This window comes from Drosophila ficusphila, unplaced genomic scaffold, assembly GCF_018152265.1.
Source record: "Drosophila ficusphila isolate 14025-0441.05 unplaced genomic scaffold, ASM1815226v1 contig_791, whole genome shotgun sequence".
Classification (NCBI taxonomy): Eukaryota; Metazoa; Arthropoda; class Insecta; order Diptera; family Drosophilidae; genus Drosophila; species Drosophila ficusphila.
This window is the reverse complement of record NW_025064737.1, coordinates 9,387,106-9,405,092: the sequence shown is the minus strand read 5'-3', so window position 1 is coordinate 9,405,092 and position 17,987 is coordinate 9,387,106. Positions and strand designations below refer to the sequence as shown.

At 44.3% G+C, this 17,987-nt stretch overlaps 8 protein-coding genes across 8 annotated transcripts; 4 read left to right on the top strand and 4 right to left on the bottom strand.

Moving 5' to 3' along the window:
- The first annotated feature begins 2,576 nt into the window (after positions 1–2,576).
- LOC108097864 (cytochrome c oxidase assembly protein COX16 homolog, mitochondrial) lies at positions 2,577–3,087 on the top strand. Its single transcript, XM_017200403.2, has 2 exons — positions 2,577–2,741; positions 2,805–3,087. Exons 1-2 carry the CDS (start codon positions 2,623–2,625, stop codon positions 2,998–3,000), a joined length of 315 nt encoding a protein of 104 aa, XP_017055892.1. The 5' UTR covers positions 2,577–2,622; the 3' UTR covers positions 3,001–3,087.
- A 65-nt stretch (positions 3,088–3,152) lies between these two features.
- Positions 3,153–4,840, top strand: LOC108097846 (nuA4 complex subunit EAF3 homolog). Its single transcript, XM_017200381.2, has 4 exons — positions 3,153–3,301; positions 3,362–3,476; positions 3,532–3,647; positions 3,701–4,840. The coding sequence occupies exons 1-4, from the start codon at positions 3,229–3,231 to the stop codon at positions 4,675–4,677; spliced, it is 1,281 nt and encodes a 426-aa protein (XP_017055870.1). The 5' UTR covers positions 3,153–3,228; the 3' UTR covers positions 4,678–4,840.
- LOC108097853 (18S rRNA aminocarboxypropyltransferase) lies at positions 4,730–5,728 on the bottom strand. The gene has a single exon (XM_017200393.1). It carries the CDS (start codon positions 5,636–5,638, stop codon positions 4,838–4,840), a length of 801 nt encoding a protein of 266 aa, XP_017055882.1. The 5' UTR covers positions 5,639–5,728; the 3' UTR covers positions 4,730–4,837.
- Positions 5,729–6,139: 411 nt separating this feature from the next.
- Positions 6,140–10,973, top strand: LOC108097519 (centrosome-associated zinc finger protein CP190). Its single transcript, XM_017199848.1, has 5 exons — positions 6,140–6,246; positions 6,772–7,289; positions 7,346–8,327; positions 8,400–9,316; positions 9,374–10,973. The coding sequence occupies exons 2-5, from the start codon at positions 6,888–6,890 to the stop codon at positions 10,316–10,318; spliced, it is 3,246 nt and encodes a 1,081-aa protein (XP_017055337.1). The 5' UTR covers positions 6,140–6,246; positions 6,772–6,887; the 3' UTR covers positions 10,319–10,973.
- A 6-nt stretch (positions 10,974–10,979) lies between these two features.
- LOC108097524 (zinc transporter ZIP1) lies at positions 10,980–12,670 on the bottom strand. The gene is made up of 5 exons (XM_017199861.2): positions 12,316–12,670; positions 12,012–12,256; positions 11,751–11,952; positions 11,239–11,617; positions 10,980–11,174 (listed from the first exon to the last, which is right to left on the bottom strand). The coding sequence occupies exons 1-5, from the start codon at positions 12,562–12,564 to the stop codon at positions 11,164–11,166; spliced, it is 1,086 nt and encodes a 361-aa protein (XP_017055350.1). The 5' UTR covers positions 12,565–12,670; the 3' UTR covers positions 10,980–11,163.
- A 276-nt stretch (positions 12,671–12,946) lies between these two features.
- On the top strand, positions 12,947–14,791 carry LOC108097907. The gene has a single exon (XM_017200447.1). It carries the CDS (start codon positions 13,000–13,002, stop codon positions 14,761–14,763), a length of 1,764 nt encoding a protein of 587 aa, XP_017055936.1. The 5' UTR covers positions 12,947–12,999; the 3' UTR covers positions 14,764–14,791.
- A 15-nt stretch (positions 14,792–14,806) lies between these two features.
- LOC108097918 (ATP synthase subunit O, mitochondrial) lies at positions 14,807–15,913 on the bottom strand. The gene is made up of 3 exons (XM_017200457.2): positions 15,805–15,913; positions 15,130–15,573; positions 14,807–15,066 (listed from the first exon to the last, which is right to left on the bottom strand). Exons 1-3 carry the CDS (start codon positions 15,832–15,834, stop codon positions 14,911–14,913), a joined length of 630 nt encoding a protein of 209 aa, XP_017055946.1. The 5' UTR covers positions 15,835–15,913; the 3' UTR covers positions 14,807–14,910.
- Positions 15,914–16,237: 324 nt separating this feature from the next.
- LOC108097093 (protein SET) lies at positions 16,238–17,925 on the bottom strand. The gene is made up of 4 exons (XM_017199154.2): positions 17,543–17,925; positions 16,967–17,156; positions 16,551–16,901; positions 16,238–16,496 (listed from the first exon to the last, which is right to left on the bottom strand). The coding sequence occupies exons 1-4, from the start codon at positions 17,792–17,794 to the stop codon at positions 16,486–16,488; spliced, it is 804 nt and encodes a 267-aa protein (XP_017054643.1). The 5' UTR covers positions 17,795–17,925; the 3' UTR covers positions 16,238–16,485.
- Between the last annotated feature and the right edge of the window lie 62 nt (positions 17,926–17,987).

Below are 17,987 nucleotides of genomic sequence, written 5' to 3'. Positions count from 1 at the left end.
TTAATACCTATGTGTGTATGTATTTGTGCTCAGCTCTTTGGAATTGAACATTTTCGTTCTGCCTATTTTTGAATATTTCCCTTTATTTTGAAAAGCTTTCTGTCCCAGTATTTTGGCTGTTGCAAAATATTTCCAATACTTAGACACTTATTTCTCTTTTTCCGCTGCGATTGTATGGGTTTGTGGATTTTTTGTTTTCCTTTTTGATGTTCTCGACTTCTATTTTTAATTTTCAGTTATTGATATGCCAAAAAGTTGTGTTTCACGTAGTTATATGTATTTTAGCCATAGGTCTACAGATTATTATTTTTTGTTTTATATATTTAAAGCGTTTTTACATATTTTTCAACGTCATGTCTGTGAACGAAAAACATTTTGTTGGCCATATTTTTTGTCAAAGTACTCGTTTTTTGTAAATGCATCCGATGAAATTAAATGATTCATACATTTTTTATTGCAGAACGTGAATATTACAAAAAGCTGTTTCCTCAAAGATAGTTGAAGATCTGAAGCGGCGATATTTTTGCTGATACCTTTTCGATCACTATATCACCTCTTTCTTATTATCATTATTTTGAATTAAAAGTCATATCTATAATTGGGAAAAAAAAATCCCTTATCTTAAAAAGAGTCCTAAAATAATACTGGATTTAAAAGCTAGCAAATTATCAATATGTTTTCCATTTCATTTTATGGTATTAATGGTTTCAAAATGCATATGTTAATATTGTTATAATATTATTATTTTTGATATTACATAGTCCTTATTTTTTTTAGTATATTTTATCTTATGTCGCCCTACTGATTAGAGATATTTTTATAATAAAACATTGTTATTAGTCATTTAAACATAGTTGTCTGGATTTTTGCAATAGTTGTCGCCATTAGTATCCCGATAGACGAATCTATTTATTAATGTAATTAATCTGTATATTGATGTTAGACAATTTCTATTCTTTTGTTTTCTGTCATGGAGAAACCTATTTTTCTTGCCACCCAGGGGCTGTTGAAAAGTTTAAATTTAAATCAAGCAACACCCACAGAATGACGTAACTGTTTTCATTCAAAACAAAAAGTTTTGAACAACAAACTAGATCACTGTATTTTTATATTCATAAACATATAAATGGGGTGAAGAAAATATAGGCATGAGAAAGACCTTTTGAAAAACATTGTAAAACAGAGAAACAGTCTGAGCAACCTGCTAAATACGAAAACGAAATCATGGCCATTGAAGCTGTTGTGACATGTGTTAGTTATGGAAAACCAAAGTTTTCATAATTCCAAAATACACGAGAATTAAATAAGTTCATGAGTGTGCCACGTTGAGCTTGGCTCAGACAAGTGCACAATCTTGTTAGAAAAATCGCGACCATATTTGGCGAAAATAGCATGGAAAAGTGCAATCTGGCAATCTGGGGAGTCTATTCGACTTAACAAAGTCGCAGCAAATCACTCAGAGCTACACACAAAAAAATTGATATAAATAAAATGTGTTATATATATGGTATTTTATATATATTGTAGAGTATCCTAAACGTAGCTTATCAAAAGGTTGTAAAGGCGGTAGGACTAACCCTTTGTAGGACCTTTTCATCAATTGTGAAATCCAATATACCTTTGGTCTGTTTAATGACAAGTTTTATCTATAATATAATATATCAGGTCAAATACAATTTATTTTAAAACACCAGATACAAGATTTTTGTATTAGGTAATAAGCAGTATATTTTAATCCATTATTGAATTGAGCAGATTACATTTTTTTTTCGAAAGTATCAAGTCCACGAGTGGAGTGCATCGGAAAATGAAATATAATCTGCTAGGGGGGATGTTTGGGGTTTGTGGGACTAGCCCAGTCTCTGAGGCCGCTGATGACTCAATTGGCGCCGGCTCCTTGTGAATGAAGCGAAGCAAACTGGTTGGAGCTCTGGGCACCAAAAGGAAATCTTCGCCGCAAGCTACTTGCCTTGCCAAAGCCTGCAATTGGCCAAGGTGAACCAGATCGAATGTCGTGTGCATGTGAACAGCGTTTTGGCGCTCTTCAACATTGTCAGTGTCAATTATTAGAAAATTAAAAAGACATCGAGACCTTGAACTTATCGCCAATCCTCTTGTAAGTGATGGCTGTAAGGCGTGCACCGGAAAACAATTGTGTTCAGAAATGTTTTGCCTTTTGGCTTGTGCACAAATGTTTGAATTTCGATTCAAGGGCAACTATTTTAAACAACGACAGCTGTAAAAGACATCTAATGTACTTCGCGTAAAAGGTTAAAAAAAATAAGAAAAGTGTGCCAAATCGCTAAATTTACAAAAAGCTCTTTTGAATTCCAATTTGTTTTTGTTGTCTCACAAAACAAGTTTAAAATATGACTATTAAAGAATATTTGTTTAAGTCCAAATATATAGTTAAAAATATTTTAGCTGTGGTTTAATTTTTTTGTAATCAACAAATATTTCCTAGGCCTGAGTAATCATTTAAACGGCGCGCCTCCTAATTTTCTACCGGCTGATTTCTGCAGTATATTTAGATTATTTTGCCTGCTTTAGTATATTTATAAAAGGTCCGGTGCTAATAAGGTTACACTTAAAAAATGTCATAACAGTTTGTTATTAAAAACAATGTCATTCGTAGATAAATTAAACTATTACAGCAAAAGAAAATCTTTTAAATATGGTATACCCTTTCTCATCATGATGGTGGCCGGGTCCTTTGGACTGCAGCAGTTCTCAAACCTCAGGTGAGCACTCATAAAAGGCCGGGAAATTCTTATCTCAGCGATCAACATGCCCTTTTTTTTTAGGTATCAGTACGCTAAGAAGCAGCCGGTTACGCCGGAGGAGATGAAAAAGTACGGCGTGAACATGAAAAACCGGCAGGAGGTGACTCTGGAATCGGAATATGACAAAGTCAAATCCGTGGACATAGATCATTGGGAAAACAAACGAGGTCCACGTCCCTGGGAAGAAGAAGATCAGTCGGCGACGGCAAAGCATTAAAAATTATGTTTTCCAAGCAAAACATTTTATAAAAGCAGACTGTTGGTTGTACATAGTAATACATTAATAAATATAATCGTTTGTTTATGTGAATTGCGTTTAAATATTATACCAAAACAATATCTTGTAATGCAACGATAAGTTGCGGTATTTTTTACCAACCGATAGGCATATGCTTGGTTCTACGGTCACACTAATCCTAATATTGTCTATTTTGCAATAAATAAAATGGGAGAAGTAAAACCCGCTAAAGTGGAGAACTATAGCAGTGGGTCCGATGCAAATACACTGTTTGCGGATGGTAAGCTCTGTCCTTTTACCAAAGTATAGGTTGCACTCACTAATTCGGCGCTTTCCACAGGGGAGCGGGTTCTGTGTTTTCACGGGCCGCTCATTTACGAAGCAAAGGTTCTCAAAACAAAGCCCGATGCGACGCCGGTTGAGTACTACATTCACTACGCAGGCTGGAGCAAAAAGTGAGGGATCCAATCTGCAAGAAATTATACACAATAATCAAATTTTAACTTTTAGTTGGGATGAGTGGGTGCCCGAGAGCCGAGTGCTGAAGTACAATGAAGACAACGTCAAGCGCCGACAAGAGTTGGCCCGCCAGTGCGGCGAGCGCTCTAAAAAGGACAATAAGAAAGGTGGGTCAAGCTAGGATAACAGAATTCATTACCCTAAACCATTTGTGTAACAGGCAGCGCCAAGGCCAAGAAAATGGAGCAGATGCGCAACGAATCTCGCGCCTCGACCCCCTCCAAGGACAGCAGCACCTCGCAATCGACCGCCAGCAGTATACCGACGACAAGTGCTGCTCCGGGTAACAAGTCTGATGCCGGTAGCACCAGCAGCACGACCACCAATAGCACCAATACCACGTCGACCAGCCGGGCAAACCGCAAGTCTACGCAATCGGCGGCTGCCACGGTTCGACCTGGCACGCCCAGTGACAAAAAGGACGATGCCACCGCTGCTGAGACCACAGAGGACGAGGCGGCCATGCCAGTAGCGCCAAAAAAGAAAAGAATGAGCGAGCAAAGGCCTTCTCTAACTGGCAGCGATGTGCCAGACAAAACAGCAACGACAGCTACAACTCCCTCCACGCCGACAACGGAGCCTGCTCCTTGCGTGGAAAGCGAGGAAGCTTTCGCCGCCAAGCTGGAGGTCAAAATCAAGATACCCGACGAACTCAAGCATTATCTAACCGACGATTGGTATGCGGTGGTGCGGGAGCACAAATTGTTGGAGCTTCCTGCCAAGGTGACTGTGCAGCAGATTTCTGAGCAGTATTTGGCTCACAAAAAGTCGGTTAAGTCGACCAGCGCTAGCAAGGAGGTGGCCATAAACGATGTTCTCGATGGCATTGTGGAGTACTTTAATGTAATGCTGGGCTCCCAGTTGCTGTACAAATTTGAGCGCACCCAGTACGCGGATGTAATGCAAAAACATCCAGACACCCCGCTATCTGAGCTGTACGGATCCTTTCACCTGCTGCGCCTGTTCGTACGGCTGGGTTCCATGCTTAGTTACTCTGCTTTGGATCAGCAGTCAATGCAGAATCTGCTGGTACACCTTCAGGATTTCCTCAAGTTCCTGGTGAAAAATAGTAGCATGTTTTTCAGCATGAGCAACTTCATCAACGTTGACCCAGAGTACGTGCGAAATGCACAGTAAGCAATCATCTCTCCTTGACTTGAAGTAAATATTTCATCCAAACAGTTTGCAATAATTTGATAGTTGCTCCTGACAACTGGTTTGTATATTAAAACACACGTAACAACGTTTTGTAATAAGCTAATGGTAATGCTAATAAAATGTCAGCACCTTGTAAAGATTAGTTCTTTGTTTTTGCTTCTTCATCATCCTCGCTTTCTGATCCACTACTACTGCTGCTGGTTGGATAGAAGTCGCGGAGGTCCCTTGGTTTATCCCGCTCCTTTTGCTCTTGTTCTAGGTACTCGTTTTGCACCTTAAGAATTTCATCGCTACTCTTGCAGGCTGCATACGCGTTGAGAAGCTTTTCGTTGAGTTCCAGAAAGGCGTGACCCCAGGAGAACTTGCCTAGAAACCAACGGGCCTCCTCTGTGAATCCACAGATGTAAAGGGTGGCGGCAATGGCCTCCACACAGCTTAATTTGCAGGGTTTGCCGTAGTTGATAGGATTCGCAGCCACAAGAAAGGGCAGTAAACGTGGATGTGGGCTGCGCATCCTACCGAAGGGAGTCTCGTCTAATTTTGCCCACGAGCAGTCAATCACGGCCACGCCCGAAGAGGCCACCACATCACGGTCCAGTGGACTAACACACAACTGGCCGACGGGTGAGAGAACAAGGCCGGGAAACTTTTGACCCAGCCGGAGATTGGAAATCAGGCCCAGTCGGGCCAGCTTTCTGCCAGAGCACTTTTTCGGATCGCAGTGGTTAAGGTCCCACATAGCCACTGAGAACTCTGGCGGCTGGCCCAAGTCATCCTTTACTTCTGCTCCGGACGATTCCGAGTCCGAACTGTCTCCTTCGCTGCTGCTCGCCAGCTCGTTAGCCTGCTGGGCAAAACTGCGGTCACAATTGTGTTTAGCCTTAACATTGCGATAGGGTCCTGCTCCTTTCTTTCCTTTTCCCCGATTTCGGCTACTCATTTTGTTTTATAAAATCCGAAAATGTAAAGAGCGATCGAGTGTTTTTTAACTTCTCGTGGTGGTGTTTTGATTAGTATACAAGGTAGCGCAATGAAACGTTTGTGACGTCACATTAATCATGAGTGATCGAAATTGAATTTTTGCCGTGATACCAAGCAGCATTTATTAACCCAATTATGTTTTGTACATGTTTTATTTATATGTACTTATTTCTAGGGCTAATTTATAGCAAAGTCTGAAAAATGGTTTTTATTTTTAAGGTGAGATTAAACTTTTAGTTGCTACAACTTTAAAACATTAAATGCTGCTGTCAACATGACTCAATTTTTTTTTGCCTATAAATGATTTCAATTGTAGTTTGTATTTAAATTTGTTTTGTCAAACACATAATTTCACAGGATTAAATCATTTAAACTGATAGCTTAACGGTTTTTGGATCTGCGTCACCTTCACATTGCAATGTCGGTCAAAGAAGTTATCGCCTGCATATCGATACTTGACAAGTGCAACCTTGTCACGCCAGCGATGAATGGAAAAGAATATGGCGACCTGACTCTGGAAAAAAATTAGAATTTGTCCGGCAAAAGTAGTGTGCAATACGAAGAAATGTATGTATTTAAAGTGTAAATGTGCGTTGCTCATTCGATAAGTGTGCATTAAACATAAGTTTTCATATTAAAAGGCTTGCCAGTTCCACAGTGAAATTGTGTGTCCCAATAATCCCATTGTTGTATGAAGTGGGGAGGCGCGCCAAATTGGTCCCAAATAAATGCCCAAAAACGAAAGATTCTGCATATAGTCTAAAGAAAAATATTAGTTCCCAAACAATTTGCTAATAAAATGAAATAACATTAAAAGGCCTGACGACGCGCACAAAACACACACACTTACAATCCAGTGACCCAAGCACACGCACACAGGCGTTTATCGATACTTGTGGGCTGCATTTCGCGCCGTGGCGGCGGCACAAAATAAACCGAATAACTGAAAATCAATTGGCGTCCGTTTAAATTAAAACTTTGGGAAATACCACACTAACTTATTGTTTCTGTTTTGCTTTCTTTTCGGTTATTGTTTTGTTCGACGGGCTGTCCTAATTCGCCCTTTCCGACTCTACCCCTGACGGAGTACAGTTGCGCCCTGAAGCCAGAGCAAGCGAAACTACGGGGAGGCTAACGATACGGAAAAGGAGAACTCAACAGGCACTTGCCAAAGGACTCGGTTAAAAGGACAAAGCAAAACCGGCAATATGGGCGAGGTCAAGTCCGTAAAGGTGGATAACTGGGGCGTCTTTTTCCTGCAGAAGCTACAGAACTTCTTCAACAAAACGGACTACTGCGATTTGACGCTCCAGTTCCGGGACAACTCACAGCTAAAAGTTCATCGTCTTGTGCTCAGCGCCTGCACCGACTACTTTAATGTGCTGGAGCAGACTTGCGAGATAGTTGACGATGCGCTCATCATGCCCAACGAGTTCCAGGCGGACGTGGTCGTTCCCATTGTCAACTTTATGTACACAGGCACCCTGGAGTTTGAGCTAAAGATGTACGGCAAGCTCTTGCGCACTGCCAAAGAGATGAACATGACTGTGCTGCTGAAATTGCTGGAGGCACATCGCCGTACCATGGAGAACGTGAACCGTCAGCAAAGAGTGAGTAAATGCAATCAACCGTTTGTACCTTGTTTTTATCTTTTTATCCTTTTCAGCCGCCTAGTCCAAAGGGAATTCGTCGACGAACAGTTGGACAGCCTAGTTCGGGCCTTCCCCAGCAGCGCGTGTTGGGTCCATCACCGCAGTCCCGAAATGTGGGCACACCCACGATGCAGCGAGCCAACACACAGCGTGGAGCCATTGGCAATACATTGATCCGCACATCGGGAGGTAGCAGCAGCATAAAACAGGAGCCAACTTCGCCATTCGAGCAACTGCGCAAAGGTTATAACAACAATAAGAGACCAGCACAAACCAGCCTGTTATCGCCGCCCTCAAAGAAGCCGAGTTTGGAGGAGGTTAAGGAGTTTGCAGAACAACAACGGATGCGTAAACAAATAGCTGCGGAATACGGAGATAATGATCCAGAATATGACGGAGGCATGCAGTACGATGATGTCCATACTGGGGACGATGACGATGATGATTTGCCACCTCAACCATCGACATCCAAACAGCAGTCGCCGCAAGGCACACAGACCCAGCTTGAGCACGGATCCACCACCATTATTCTGAAGCAGGACTCTCCTAGCCAGACACCCACGATAATTGTCAAGGATTCCTCCAATGCCAAGCTAAATCACACGAAAATCATTGCTGAAGTACTGCGTCAGTATCCCCACATTGTTAAGGGCCATAAGAACATAAAGCTGAAGATAATGCCCAACACACCATCTGCAGAAAAGTCTGCTCCGGCGGCAGTCAAGCGAGGATCACCAGCACCGGCAACTCAGACATCAACCTCTACATCGCCGCACAAGAAGTTGCATGTATCATTCAAAGCGGATAAGGGTACGCCTCTGATCACCGCCCAACAGAAGACGACGAGTTCCCAGCAGAAAACTACGCCGACGCAGTCTGCCGTTTCGCAAGCATCAGCGGTCAATCCGCCTGCGAATGCCGGCGCAGCGCAGAAGCGGCGCATTGACAGCAAGACAATGCATGCCTTGATTGCCCAAGGAGCCGAGAACACTACTGGTAAGTCATGAATAACGTGCAATCCTTGCTCTGACAAAAAGTGAGTAATAACTTAATTTTGTACTATTTCAGGTCCATGGCTGTGCCTGCGGTGTGGAGTAAACGGACGCCCCATCAGCATTCCCTCATACCGAGGCTTCCGACGCCATTTGATTAACACGCACAAGGAGAGCATTGATCCAGCGCTTTGCGAGCACTGTGGCTGGCGGTCGGGCAACAACCGGGAGCTGCATTTCCACATGTATATGGAGCATCAGGTCAAGTCGCTGCTATACACTTTTGCCGAGTGCGCTCTGTGCAATCAGTCTTATTTAACCAAGGGAGAATTGGAGGCGCACATAAATGAGGCACATACGGACGACAACAAGCAGCAGTGCATCTACTGCAACAAGGTGTTCGAGCAAGAGCTGCAGCTGTATAGGCACATGAAGACCAACCACAAAGAACAGGCCCTGGAGGATGGCATTATCGATGAAACAGACGAAGAGTTCCTCGGCTCACAGGATGAGGAGGAAGAAGAGGCCGAGGGAGAGGAAGAGCAGGAACCGCAGCAGACTGGCAAGGTCCGAATCCTGTCGGACATCAGTCTGCCAGCCTCTAGTGCCATTACAGTGCAGCAAGCTCAACAGGAAGAACACCAAGAAGTGAAGTTTGTTGGAGCGGATGGCAATGAAGTGGAGCTCACGGATGAACAGCGCAAGGAGATCCTCTCACAGCTCAACCAGCAACAAGCAGGCGCCGCCGCCGGTGGCGTCGTAATGGTGCTCAGTGAGCCAGAAGCTGAGCCCGCGAAGCAGGAAACGGACGAAAAGTCGTTGGCCGGCACCGAAGAAGAGTATGATGACAGCCAAATCTACAGCGAACTGGCCGCCGCTGATTCCGTGGATAGCGCCAAGAAGAGCGTTGCAGATGAAAGCAAAGAGTCCTTGGACAACCTGGAATGGGCAGAAAACCTTATTGCTGAGTCCGAGGAGCAGAGCAACAAGGAGGTAAATTTAGTCAGCCAAAAAATAAAAGTTCATTACTTACCTTTATCTCCGTCACAGCCCAAACTGGAGAAGTCACGCGATGACATTAGTGAAAAGCTTAAGGAGTTGACCGGCGACTGGACCGAGGATGAGAACGATGATGATGCCGATGATAAGCCAGCCACCGCAGAGCTTGCATCTGAGCTAGCCGCAAAGCATTCAGAGCCATCAGTCCACGAAGAAGAAGAAGACGATATTGACTTGGCTCTACAGTCTCTGCACAAGGGGTCTGAAAATCCAGCTGCAGAAAAAACGGGCGAGGAGTCCGTTGCGAGTGCCGAAGAAGCTGAAGTCCCGACCGCCAGTATAAACAGCCAACTTGAAAAAATGGATGTTGACTCGAAAGTGGCGGGAGAGAAGCTAGCTAAGTCAGTTACCATTAAGAAAGAGGACGCGGTTGAAAATGAGGAAGAAGAATTTATCAAAGAAGATGCGACCACTGCGAATGTGGAACCAGAGGCGGAAATAAACGAGACGGCCGCTGAGGGCGACGATGATGTGCATCTGGAGGCCGACAACATACGTAAAGAGCTGCTAGATGAGTTAATAGCTGAGGCCGAGAAACCTAATCAAGAAAAAATCCCTGACCAACTTGAGGAGAACGCTGCGACTGAGGCTCCAGCCTTAGATAGTGCAGTGACGGAAGAGGACGATCTGGTGCCTCCAACCCAGCTATCCACCGATCAAATGGAGGTTGATGAACCAGAAGCTGAAGAACCAACCAAGAATAATGATAGCACAAAATCCACGGTCGAAAAGGATGCCGAAGAGGATAAACAAAACAAGAGCGCGGATGCCACAGAAAAAACGTCTGTTGAAAGTACGGTAGTAGCCGAGGGAACGAAGGCTGGCGATGCTGCAAGTGCGGACAAGGTCAAGAGTCTCATTAGCGAATGGGGGGACGACGAAGAAGAGGACGAGGATGAGAATGGGGTTAGTGCGGCGGCGAAGGAGGAGCTATAATTACTAGATTTATTTATGTTCTAAGTTCGGCGATTCATCGCAGGTCAGGAGTAATTACCATCTGAGCTCGACATGAATTTTCGGTTTCTATTGTAAATTAAATTGTTAACGATGATTGAGGTGATGATAAGATACGCCTATGCACGGTTTAAGTGTATAAGATCTAATCTACACGTCTCTCGTAATTGTAAATCCCTTCCCATCCCATCTATGTTGCGCTACTAGCACGAAATTCTTAAAACTCGTGCGAGTCGAGTCACCTTAAATGAGAGATCAGAGACCAAACAATCCAACATGTCGCTATTTATGAGTGTCAGTTTTTTTCACCCTTACACCACCAATAGAGCAACCAACCAACATTTCACGTATAGGTAAACACTTTATATATACACATATATATAGTATACACATATGCCTGTTTACATATAGATATATGTAGTTACATAGATGTTGTTTTAATTGGTTTAAAACAAAGGCAGGATGTTCCCAGATTGATAAGTAAAAAGTGACGTTTTATGATTGGTTAGTAATATTAATCAAAAAGCTTACCCTTTTTTTGATTACCAACTTAATTGTAAGATTTATTATACATAATAAAAGCATCAAAAAATAACAACTTTGGAGAAAGCAAAATATAAATGTAGACAAAAAGAAATATGTATGTGTGATTAAAACTTTTCTACTTATTTATTGAAGTACAATATAGCTAAAAAATATTCATTAGAAATGCACGTAAAAACAAAACAAAAATCAACAGCTGCCAATCTATAAAAATATCTTACAATTATGTATAAAAAGCGGCACATTAGGTCACAGCGCAGCGAAGATTGCTTTGAACATCAGTCCTACTCCTCATCTAAAAGCGTGTCAACAAAATAGGTCAGTCAGCAAATAATAATATAGATTTTGCTACTACGCACCCGAAAGATAAAAGTTTATTATGCACATAGTAGCAAAGCCGACGACGACAGTTGCGAACTGTGCAAATCCCGCCCAGCGTCGCGTAGGATTCGTGTGCCAGCGCGCCTTCTCGCGCGGTATCACTTCGCAGACGGTGACGTAGAAGAGCGTTCCTCCCGCCAATGCTTGAACAATAGGCAGCATTTTGCTGGACCAAGAGGCGGGCACATCCACGATAAGCATGCCCAGACCAATGCCAATGACGGCTCCTAGGGCAAATACTGAGATGCCGACGAACTGGGCGCGAAAACTCGTCTGCGGATTTGAGCGAAACTCTAGGCCCAGACAAAAGCCCATCACAAACTTGTGGCAAGCGACGGCACCCAGAAGAAATAGAACCTAAAACGACACAAAGCATATTCCGTTTATCACTTGAGACTAAGCCAGCGCGTTTCTCTGCTTCAATATTTGCACAAGATAGTGAATGAGTGTCTGATCTGGTTTAACTATGTCAAGGTAGTTGGCAACCAACCTTTGTAGACGAGTTTTGCACACCAATGGCGAGTCCTTCGATGGCCGAGTGCAGAGAAAGCGCCACAAAGAGGCCCAGGGTGCCGGTCATGGATTGGGCACATGGTTCCGTATGACTGGTGTGGCAGATGCGGGCGTTCGCGTCTTCGACACTGGCGTCATCACATCCGGATGCGTTGTACGGGTGATCTTGGTCATGATCGCTGTTTCGAAGTCCAAATCAATAAGTTGGAGTGTGGGTATTCAAATAAATTTAGCCTACTGGTCATGGTGGTGAGAATGGGAATGTGAAGTAGGTTCCGCTGATAAAAGCGGTGCCCTTTCACCCACTGCGCCATAGCCGTTTCCATTATTGTGCCTTATGGGCTCCGTTTCGGGGATCTGGGAATGTGTGTGCTGTATGGCCTCGCCAAAAAAGTAGTGAATGAACTCGTCGATAAAGTAAATAATGAAGAAGCCGCCGCACATAGCCACCTCAGCGAATTTTGAATCCATTTGCTCGCGCACCTGTTGCAGTATCAGTTAGCAGCTCATATAATGCAAAGACAATCAAATTGCAAACTCACCTCGGGCAGGATGTGAACCAAGGCGGTGGCCAGCAGAATTCCCGCTCCAAAGCACAGGAGCAGGGAAGTGGTCAGGGGGAAACGGCGACGGTTCCTTTCCGAAATAAAGGCTGGCAACATTCCTGACAAAAGGCTCCCGAGCCCAAGGACCACCATTGCTAGTACCTTTTCAAGATCGCCACGACTTGTGGCACCTAAACTGGGACTCGGGGTAATATCCATGGATAAAGGGTCGTTGGCCAAGCTCATTGTTTCAAGTGGCAAGCTTTGTCATTAAGAGTGGAGGGAAAAAGTCACATAAGTTCGTTTACTATATTTAAACTAAACAGGTGCAGTGTGCCGACTGTGTTTTCTGAAAAATACCAAAACGCCTCACTTAAATGGTAAAATAACGAAGGAAATATTTTATTTGTAAAACGGTGGTCACATTACTCTTTGTTGGCGGGAACTGGTTTTGCATAGATTTTCATAGTTTTCCGAGCCTAACGTTCTTTGTTGCATTAAAAAGGTGGTCTAGGACTGATCTTAAAACGGTAAAATACGCACCCTAAGTATATTCAATTAAAAAATGTATCACAAAACTAGACGTGCAGATAGGGCTTCATTCGATAGCTCTTATCGAATATGTCTATCCTGGATTTAAAATTCAAAATTTAATCGTTACTGTCCTGGTTGATTGTTAAAATGCATCGTCGTTGTATAATCTGTGGCCAGGAGCCTGGTGACCAATTCGTCTACCCACGCAACATCTCGGAGGCACGTCGTTGGCAAAATTGGGCCAATCTTAGCGCCTTTGACGTAGACACGGAAACGCTGTGCCGGTATGGCTGTGTTTGCTCTTCACATTTGAACGTGGGCCAGAGATCCAGCTCCGACTTGGGGACCTCATCTGGTGCTGGTGAGGGTCTAAGGACCCCTGGCGGCTTGCAACGTGCAAAGCGGCCATGTAGTGTCAAGTGGAGCTCTTCGGGATCGGGATCTGATCCACCCAAACTTCGAAGCGGTCAAAATTATCCCACCAATAACAAAGCTTTCGAGGAAGTGTATAATGAAAGCGATCAGAGCCTTAGTTCGATGAATAAAGAAACCAGCAACGTAAACAGGTGCCAAAATGGTTTTTGCCGATTTCAAAGTGCCTGCAATAACATGCTCAACAATAACATGGGTTCCCGTAATGCCTGCACCTATACGCCAAGGTCCAACTTAACCGGCAAAAGGCCATCTAAACCCATAATAATATCCAAGCTAAGCCAACCTCAAAAAGGCGAAGAATGCGCTTTCGATTGCCCAGTGATTGGGAACATGGGCACCCGAACTTATCCAGAAAGGTGCTTTTGTTCATTCTATCCAGGATTGCGGACTACCAACACCGAAGCTTCTCCACAAATTTTCTGCTGCAGACATTGCCCAGTACTAAGCCAACAAAAAGTAATAACAGCACAGGAGAATAAAACATCAAGAAATGGCCAACAAAAAACACGATACTGCGACAGGGCGTGCTGCCCCGATGTGAGGAACCAAAGAGCGGAGGACTCGAGTTCCATGGCAGATGACTTTAGCAACATAACAAGTATCCTGAACGGAGAGGCAGCGCAAGCGCGTGGGAATAAAGGCAACACAACTATGCAAATTAACAACCAGCAAAGCAGAAGTCCCAATTCGGAGCAAAAGAGCAAATGCTGCCAGGCTATATTTAAATGTCAGCTTAAGGACCAGGAGGTGCAATGCTCAAAGCTGACCCTTGCAGAGTCGCAGTCTCAGAGTTCTGAACCTATTAGTAGATCTAAGGCTGCTAGTTCTCTGAGCTATCGAACCTCAAGTTTGGGAACTAGTTTATCTGCCGGACATAAAACAAATTCCAGTAACTTTTCTTATGCTGGCGACCGAAAGCATTCAAATGCCATAAACGTACTGCTAATGAACGGAAACCGAAACGACTTTGATGATTCGTGCTGCTGTACACCTAAGCTTCGTCCCTCGGGGCCACCTCCGGCGATTTGCGTACAGGAGTCGGATCTTACCGGGTCCGACGAACAAGTAGTTTATCCGAACATCGATAAGCCCAACTATAGAGTTTGTCAGCCTGCCACCGCCGATCGTAACGAGACCAACGTCCTTGTCCTTGAAGAGGGTCCCATGGATGGATGTTGCCCCAAAACTGCGGGTGAGGGAAATTCAGCAACTGGTGAGGGTCAGGATCAGAATAAGGGAGAGTCGACTTCTGATCCTAACCAGAGTAGAAATTGGCAGGACAGATTTGGTGACAATTGGCTTGATAACCCGGCAACGGCTAACTACACAAAACTCCTGGAAATGCAAAGAGCTCGAATCAAGGAGCTGGAAACTCTGCTGCAGCAGCACAATCAGCTGCAGCAGACTATCCAGCACAAGGTGGCGGAGCTTCAGTGTACAGATCAGCCGGTTCTTAAAGATGAAAACAAAACTTAACATATTAAATACATGCCAAACAAGTGTCTTCAAAGGACTTTCGTTGGATTTCTAAGGGTGAGGAGTGGTTTATTTGAAATTACCGCTTGAATCCAATACCAAACTTTTAGTCTGAACCATCTTAATCGAGAGCTTATCCTTAAGGGTCTAGGCAGCGGTCTGGATAACATCGGTGTAGAGCTTGACCTTGGTGGCAATGCTCATATCGACGTATTTGTCGCCAATGGAAACAATTAGGCCACCGATGATGCTGGGGTCCACGCGGGAGGTGATCTTCAGCGACTCGTTGCCCTTCAGGAAGGACTGAAAAGACAAAGGGAAGCGCTTATGGTGATGGGAATAAGGGCAGATAGAAGTTGTGGGTACCTTGAGAGCACCCTCCAGTTGCTTGCTCTGGGAAGAATCCAGGGGCTTGGCGGTGATCACCTCGCAGACGACCTCACCGCGGTGGGCGGCCATGATAGTCTTGTAGGCGTTGATCACAGTATCCAACTTCTTTAGGCGTCCGTTGTCGGCCAGCAGACCCAGAAGATTGGCAGTAGCCGGGGCGAAGCGCAGCTTCTCGGAGGCCTCCTTCAGAGCGGTAGCCATGACCTTCTTGTTGATGATGGGGCTGGTCACATACTCGCGAAGCTTCTTGTCGCCACGGATGGTGGCCTGAAGGGCGGTCAGGTCCTTCTCCACCTGGTCCAATTGGCTCAGCTTGGAGGCGGCCGAGTACAAAGCGGTGGCATAGCGGCCCTCCAGGCCGAACACCTGCACTGGGGGCTTCACCGTCGCCTGAGCGGCTGCGGAGCTGAGGGTGCGGCTCTGCGGGATTATCAAAAGAGCGTAGTTAGTGGATCCATTGATTCAATAAACCAAAACACCCTTCGGTTTGTTGGTATTGATGGGCAAAAATTACATAACCAAGAAAAGCGCGTTAGATAATTGTACGTTTGAGATGATAGGTATTGGGTGCACTCATAATAGTTCTTTTGTTTGAAACAGCTTGGCGTTGTGCAGAACAAAACACTGTTTCTTAAATTATCCTCAACCTACCAAAATTGCTAATTTGTTAACGGAGGCCATCGTTTTGTCCCGAGAATTTTCAGCTAAAAATCGCAGCTGAGACCAGGGTCGTGGGTACTTATCGGTACCTGCAACAGGGTTGCTTTGCTCTTAACAGGGCTGGGCAACATTTATCGAACAGAAAAAAATAGCTAAATTCCTTATTTTTTTAACTTCTAAGAAAACTTGTCGTATAAACCTTTTCTGTGATAGTTCGTGGTCCCAGTTTAGACTACCAACAAAATTTGGGTTCAAACTAGAAAAATGAAACAAGTCAAGGTTTTAGTTTTAATTTCTTTATATAATAGTGATGTCATGTTCTATTTTAAACATTTTATATGCAATTTTATTAATCCAAAATGTTTTAAATATGTGTATTAGCCGATCTAAAACAGAGAAAAACCCGGGAATTTGAAACGACTCGTTTTGAGATTCGATTCACGTCTTTTTAATTTATTATTTTTAAAATGTTTTCATGTTGATTCTCGTTTTCTGTTTTACTCTTCCATAGAAATACGTTTGACTTTTTTTTACTTAAATCGAAACCTAATATTTCTGAATTAGTTGTGAATGTGGGATAACCGCACGGGAAACTATAGTTGAAAGTGTTTGTAAACACTTTGGGCCTTCGTTTGGGAGCAAACTTAAATTACATGTACGTAATTATTTAGTTTACTTATCATCTGAAAAGATTAATGTTTAGTAAATGCTTTTAAGAGAACTAAAGAGGTTTTTACCTTCATCATCGTCTTCTTCCTCGCCCTCACCATCCTCTCCGTCCTCGTCGTCGAATGCCTCCTCCTCGTTTTCTTCGTTATCTTCCTCGTCTTCGGGCTCCACCTCTATATCAGGTACCAGATAATACTGCAGTGGATTTGGCCAAAGATCGTCCTTTATCAGTTCTGCGATCTCGTCGTTGACGGGATCGGTGTTATCCGAGAACCAGTCGAAGAAGGTCTTGTACTCGGAGTTTCGCTTCTTCTTGTTGCCATAGGGCTTCGTCAGCAGCTGTTTGAGCAGGTTTTTTCCCTCCTTCCATTTGATGGGCGTGCTGGTGGACGCGGGCCAATCACCGTTCTCAGAAGCCGCTAAAAGGTTGTACGATATGTATATTTCAATTATTTTGTTTTTGAAGATCTATTAAAGGACTCACCCGCTGAATTTAAGTGGAACTCTTTGGTGAGCACCTTGTTCTCGAAGAAAGGATTCTCGTCGAAGTGGAAATTGATGCGGTATCCCGACTTAATGTCCTCGAACTCCTCCACCTCCAGTTTGTTGAGTGCGTGCAGGCACTCCTCCTCCTCTTCGTCCAGAATGCCGGATACTTGCGGGTGGTTGATAAACTGCAAGGATGGTAGGTGGGATTAACACGGGGATGCCTGATAATCGATAGCAAGTATGTACATTTCTTGTGGGCTTTTATTTGTTATCTTTTGAGTCACAATTATCAGTTATTGGTCTTAATAAACCTTTTTGGTAACAATTGTGTATTTCCCGATGGGGCCCGCCAGACGGCTCTATCGATAGACCGATTTTTTGAGGGGTAAAAGAGCGGGGAGCCGGCGGCGGCAGTACAGACCAAGATGAACAAGAAAAAATTCCTCGAATAGAGAAAATTTCTTGTACATATGTATTGGGTATGCAAAAACTATCCAATTTTCCGGCCATCAGGAGATAATGACTTTATCAGAACCCAATGACGGACACGCGGACCTGGAGGACTACTCACCGAGGTTACCCAAAAATTGGGTATCCGCTTGACCAGCTCACTGCGCTTTTCGTAGCACGGTTTCCGCAGCTTGTTGTACTTCTGCTCCACCTTGAGGATCTCCTCGCTGGCCTTCTCGTTCAGCGCGTCGATCTCGTTTTGGCAGGCATCAATCTGCTCCAGCGCCTCAGACTCCTCCTCGTTGTTGCCGGCTGGGGTGTTACCATCGGCGGGGGCGCCGTCTAGTTTGACTCGCTTTGGCACGCTCGACATTCTGCTCGCTCTTCCGGTGTGCGTGCGATCGTAATTTACGAGATATTAACCAAAAAGCGGCGGTACAGTTGAGCAGTAGAGAAGCGAAGCGGATTTTTTCCTTGCTTTTGCGGCAGCGGCGCTGTAAGTGTATCGATGGGTTGCTATCGCACTATCGGCTCACGTTTGCCGCCTATCGATTGGCAAACTGCCT

What these genes read in the sequence shown, in the direction of transcription:
- LOC108097846 (XM_017200381.2), top strand. Translation starts at nt 3,229, where the DNA reads ATGGGAGAAGTAAAACCCGCTAAAGTGGAGAACTATAGCAGTGGGTCC. An exon ending in AAATACACTGTTTGCGGATG is followed by an intron (nt 3,302 to 3,361) that starts GTAAGCTCTGTC and finishes CGCTTTCCACAG; the next exon opens with GGGAGCGGGTTCTGTGTTTT. An exon ending in TAAAAAGGACAATAAGAAAG is followed by an intron (nt 3,648 to 3,700) that starts GTGGGTCAAGCT and finishes TTTGTGTAACAG; the next exon opens with GCAGCGCCAAGGCCAAGAAA.
- LOC108097864 (XM_017200403.2), top strand. Translation starts at nt 2,623, where the DNA reads ATGTCATTCGTAGATAAATTAAACTATTACAGCAAAAGAAAATCTTTT. An exon ending in CAGCAGTTCTCAAACCTCAG is followed by an intron (nt 2,742 to 2,804) that starts GTGAGCACTCAT and finishes CTTTTTTTTTAG; the next exon opens with GTATCAGTACGCTAAGAAGC.
- LOC108097093 (XM_017199154.2), bottom strand. Translation starts at nt 17,794, where the DNA reads ATGTCGAGCGTGCCAAAGCGAGTCAAACTAGACGGCGCCCCCGCCGAT. An exon ending in CCAATTTTTGGGTAACCTCG is followed by an intron (nt 17,157 to 17,542) that starts GTGAGTAGTCCT and finishes CCATCCTTGCAG; the next exon opens with TTTATCAACCACCCGCAAGT. An exon ending in GTTCCACTTAAATTCAGCGG is followed by an intron (nt 16,902 to 16,966) that starts GTGAGTCCTTTA and finishes ACAACCTTTTAG; the next exon opens with CGGCTTCTGAGAACGGTGAT.
- LOC108097907 (XM_017200447.1), top strand. Translation starts at nt 13,000, where the DNA reads ATGCATCGTCGTTGTATAATCTGTGGCCAGGAGCCTGGTGACCAATTC.
- LOC108097524 (XM_017199861.2), bottom strand. Translation starts at nt 12,564, where the DNA reads ATGAGCTTGGCCAACGACCCTTTATCCATGGATATTACCCCGAGTCCC. An exon ending in CATTCTCACCACCATGACCA is followed by an intron (nt 11,953 to 12,011) that starts GTAGGCTAAATT and finishes ACTTCGAAACAG; the next exon opens with CGATCATGACCAAGATCACC. An exon ending in TGCAAAACTCGTCTACAAAG is followed by an intron (nt 11,618 to 11,750) that starts GTTGGTTGCCAA and finishes GTGTCGTTTTAG; the next exon opens with GTTCTATTTCTTCTGGGTGC.
- LOC108097918 (XM_017200457.2), bottom strand. Translation starts at nt 15,834, where the DNA reads ATGGCCTCCGTTAACAAATTAGCAATTTTG. An exon ending in TTAACAAATTAGCAATTTTG is followed by an intron (nt 15,574 to 15,804) that starts GTAGGTTGAGGA and finishes ATAATCCCGCAG; the next exon opens with AGCCGCACCCTCAGCTCCGC. An exon ending in AACTGGAGGGTGCTCTCAAG is followed by an intron (nt 15,067 to 15,129) that starts GTACCCACAACT and finishes TTGTCTTTTCAG; the next exon opens with TCCTTCCTGAAGGGCAACGA.
- LOC108097853 (XM_017200393.1), bottom strand. Translation starts at nt 5,638, where the DNA reads ATGAGTAGCCGAAATCGGGGAAAAGGAAAGAAAGGAGCAGGACCCTAT.
- LOC108097519 (XM_017199848.1), top strand. Translation starts at nt 6,888, where the DNA reads ATGGGCGAGGTCAAGTCCGTAAAGGTGGATAACTGGGGCGTCTTTTTC. An exon ending in ACGTGAACCGTCAGCAAAGA is followed by an intron (nt 7,290 to 7,345) that starts GTGAGTAAATGC and finishes TATCCTTTTCAG; the next exon opens with CCGCCTAGTCCAAAGGGAAT. An exon ending in AGGAGCCGAGAACACTACTG is followed by an intron (nt 8,328 to 8,399) that starts GTAAGTCATGAA and finishes GTACTATTTCAG; the next exon opens with GTCCATGGCTGTGCCTGCGG.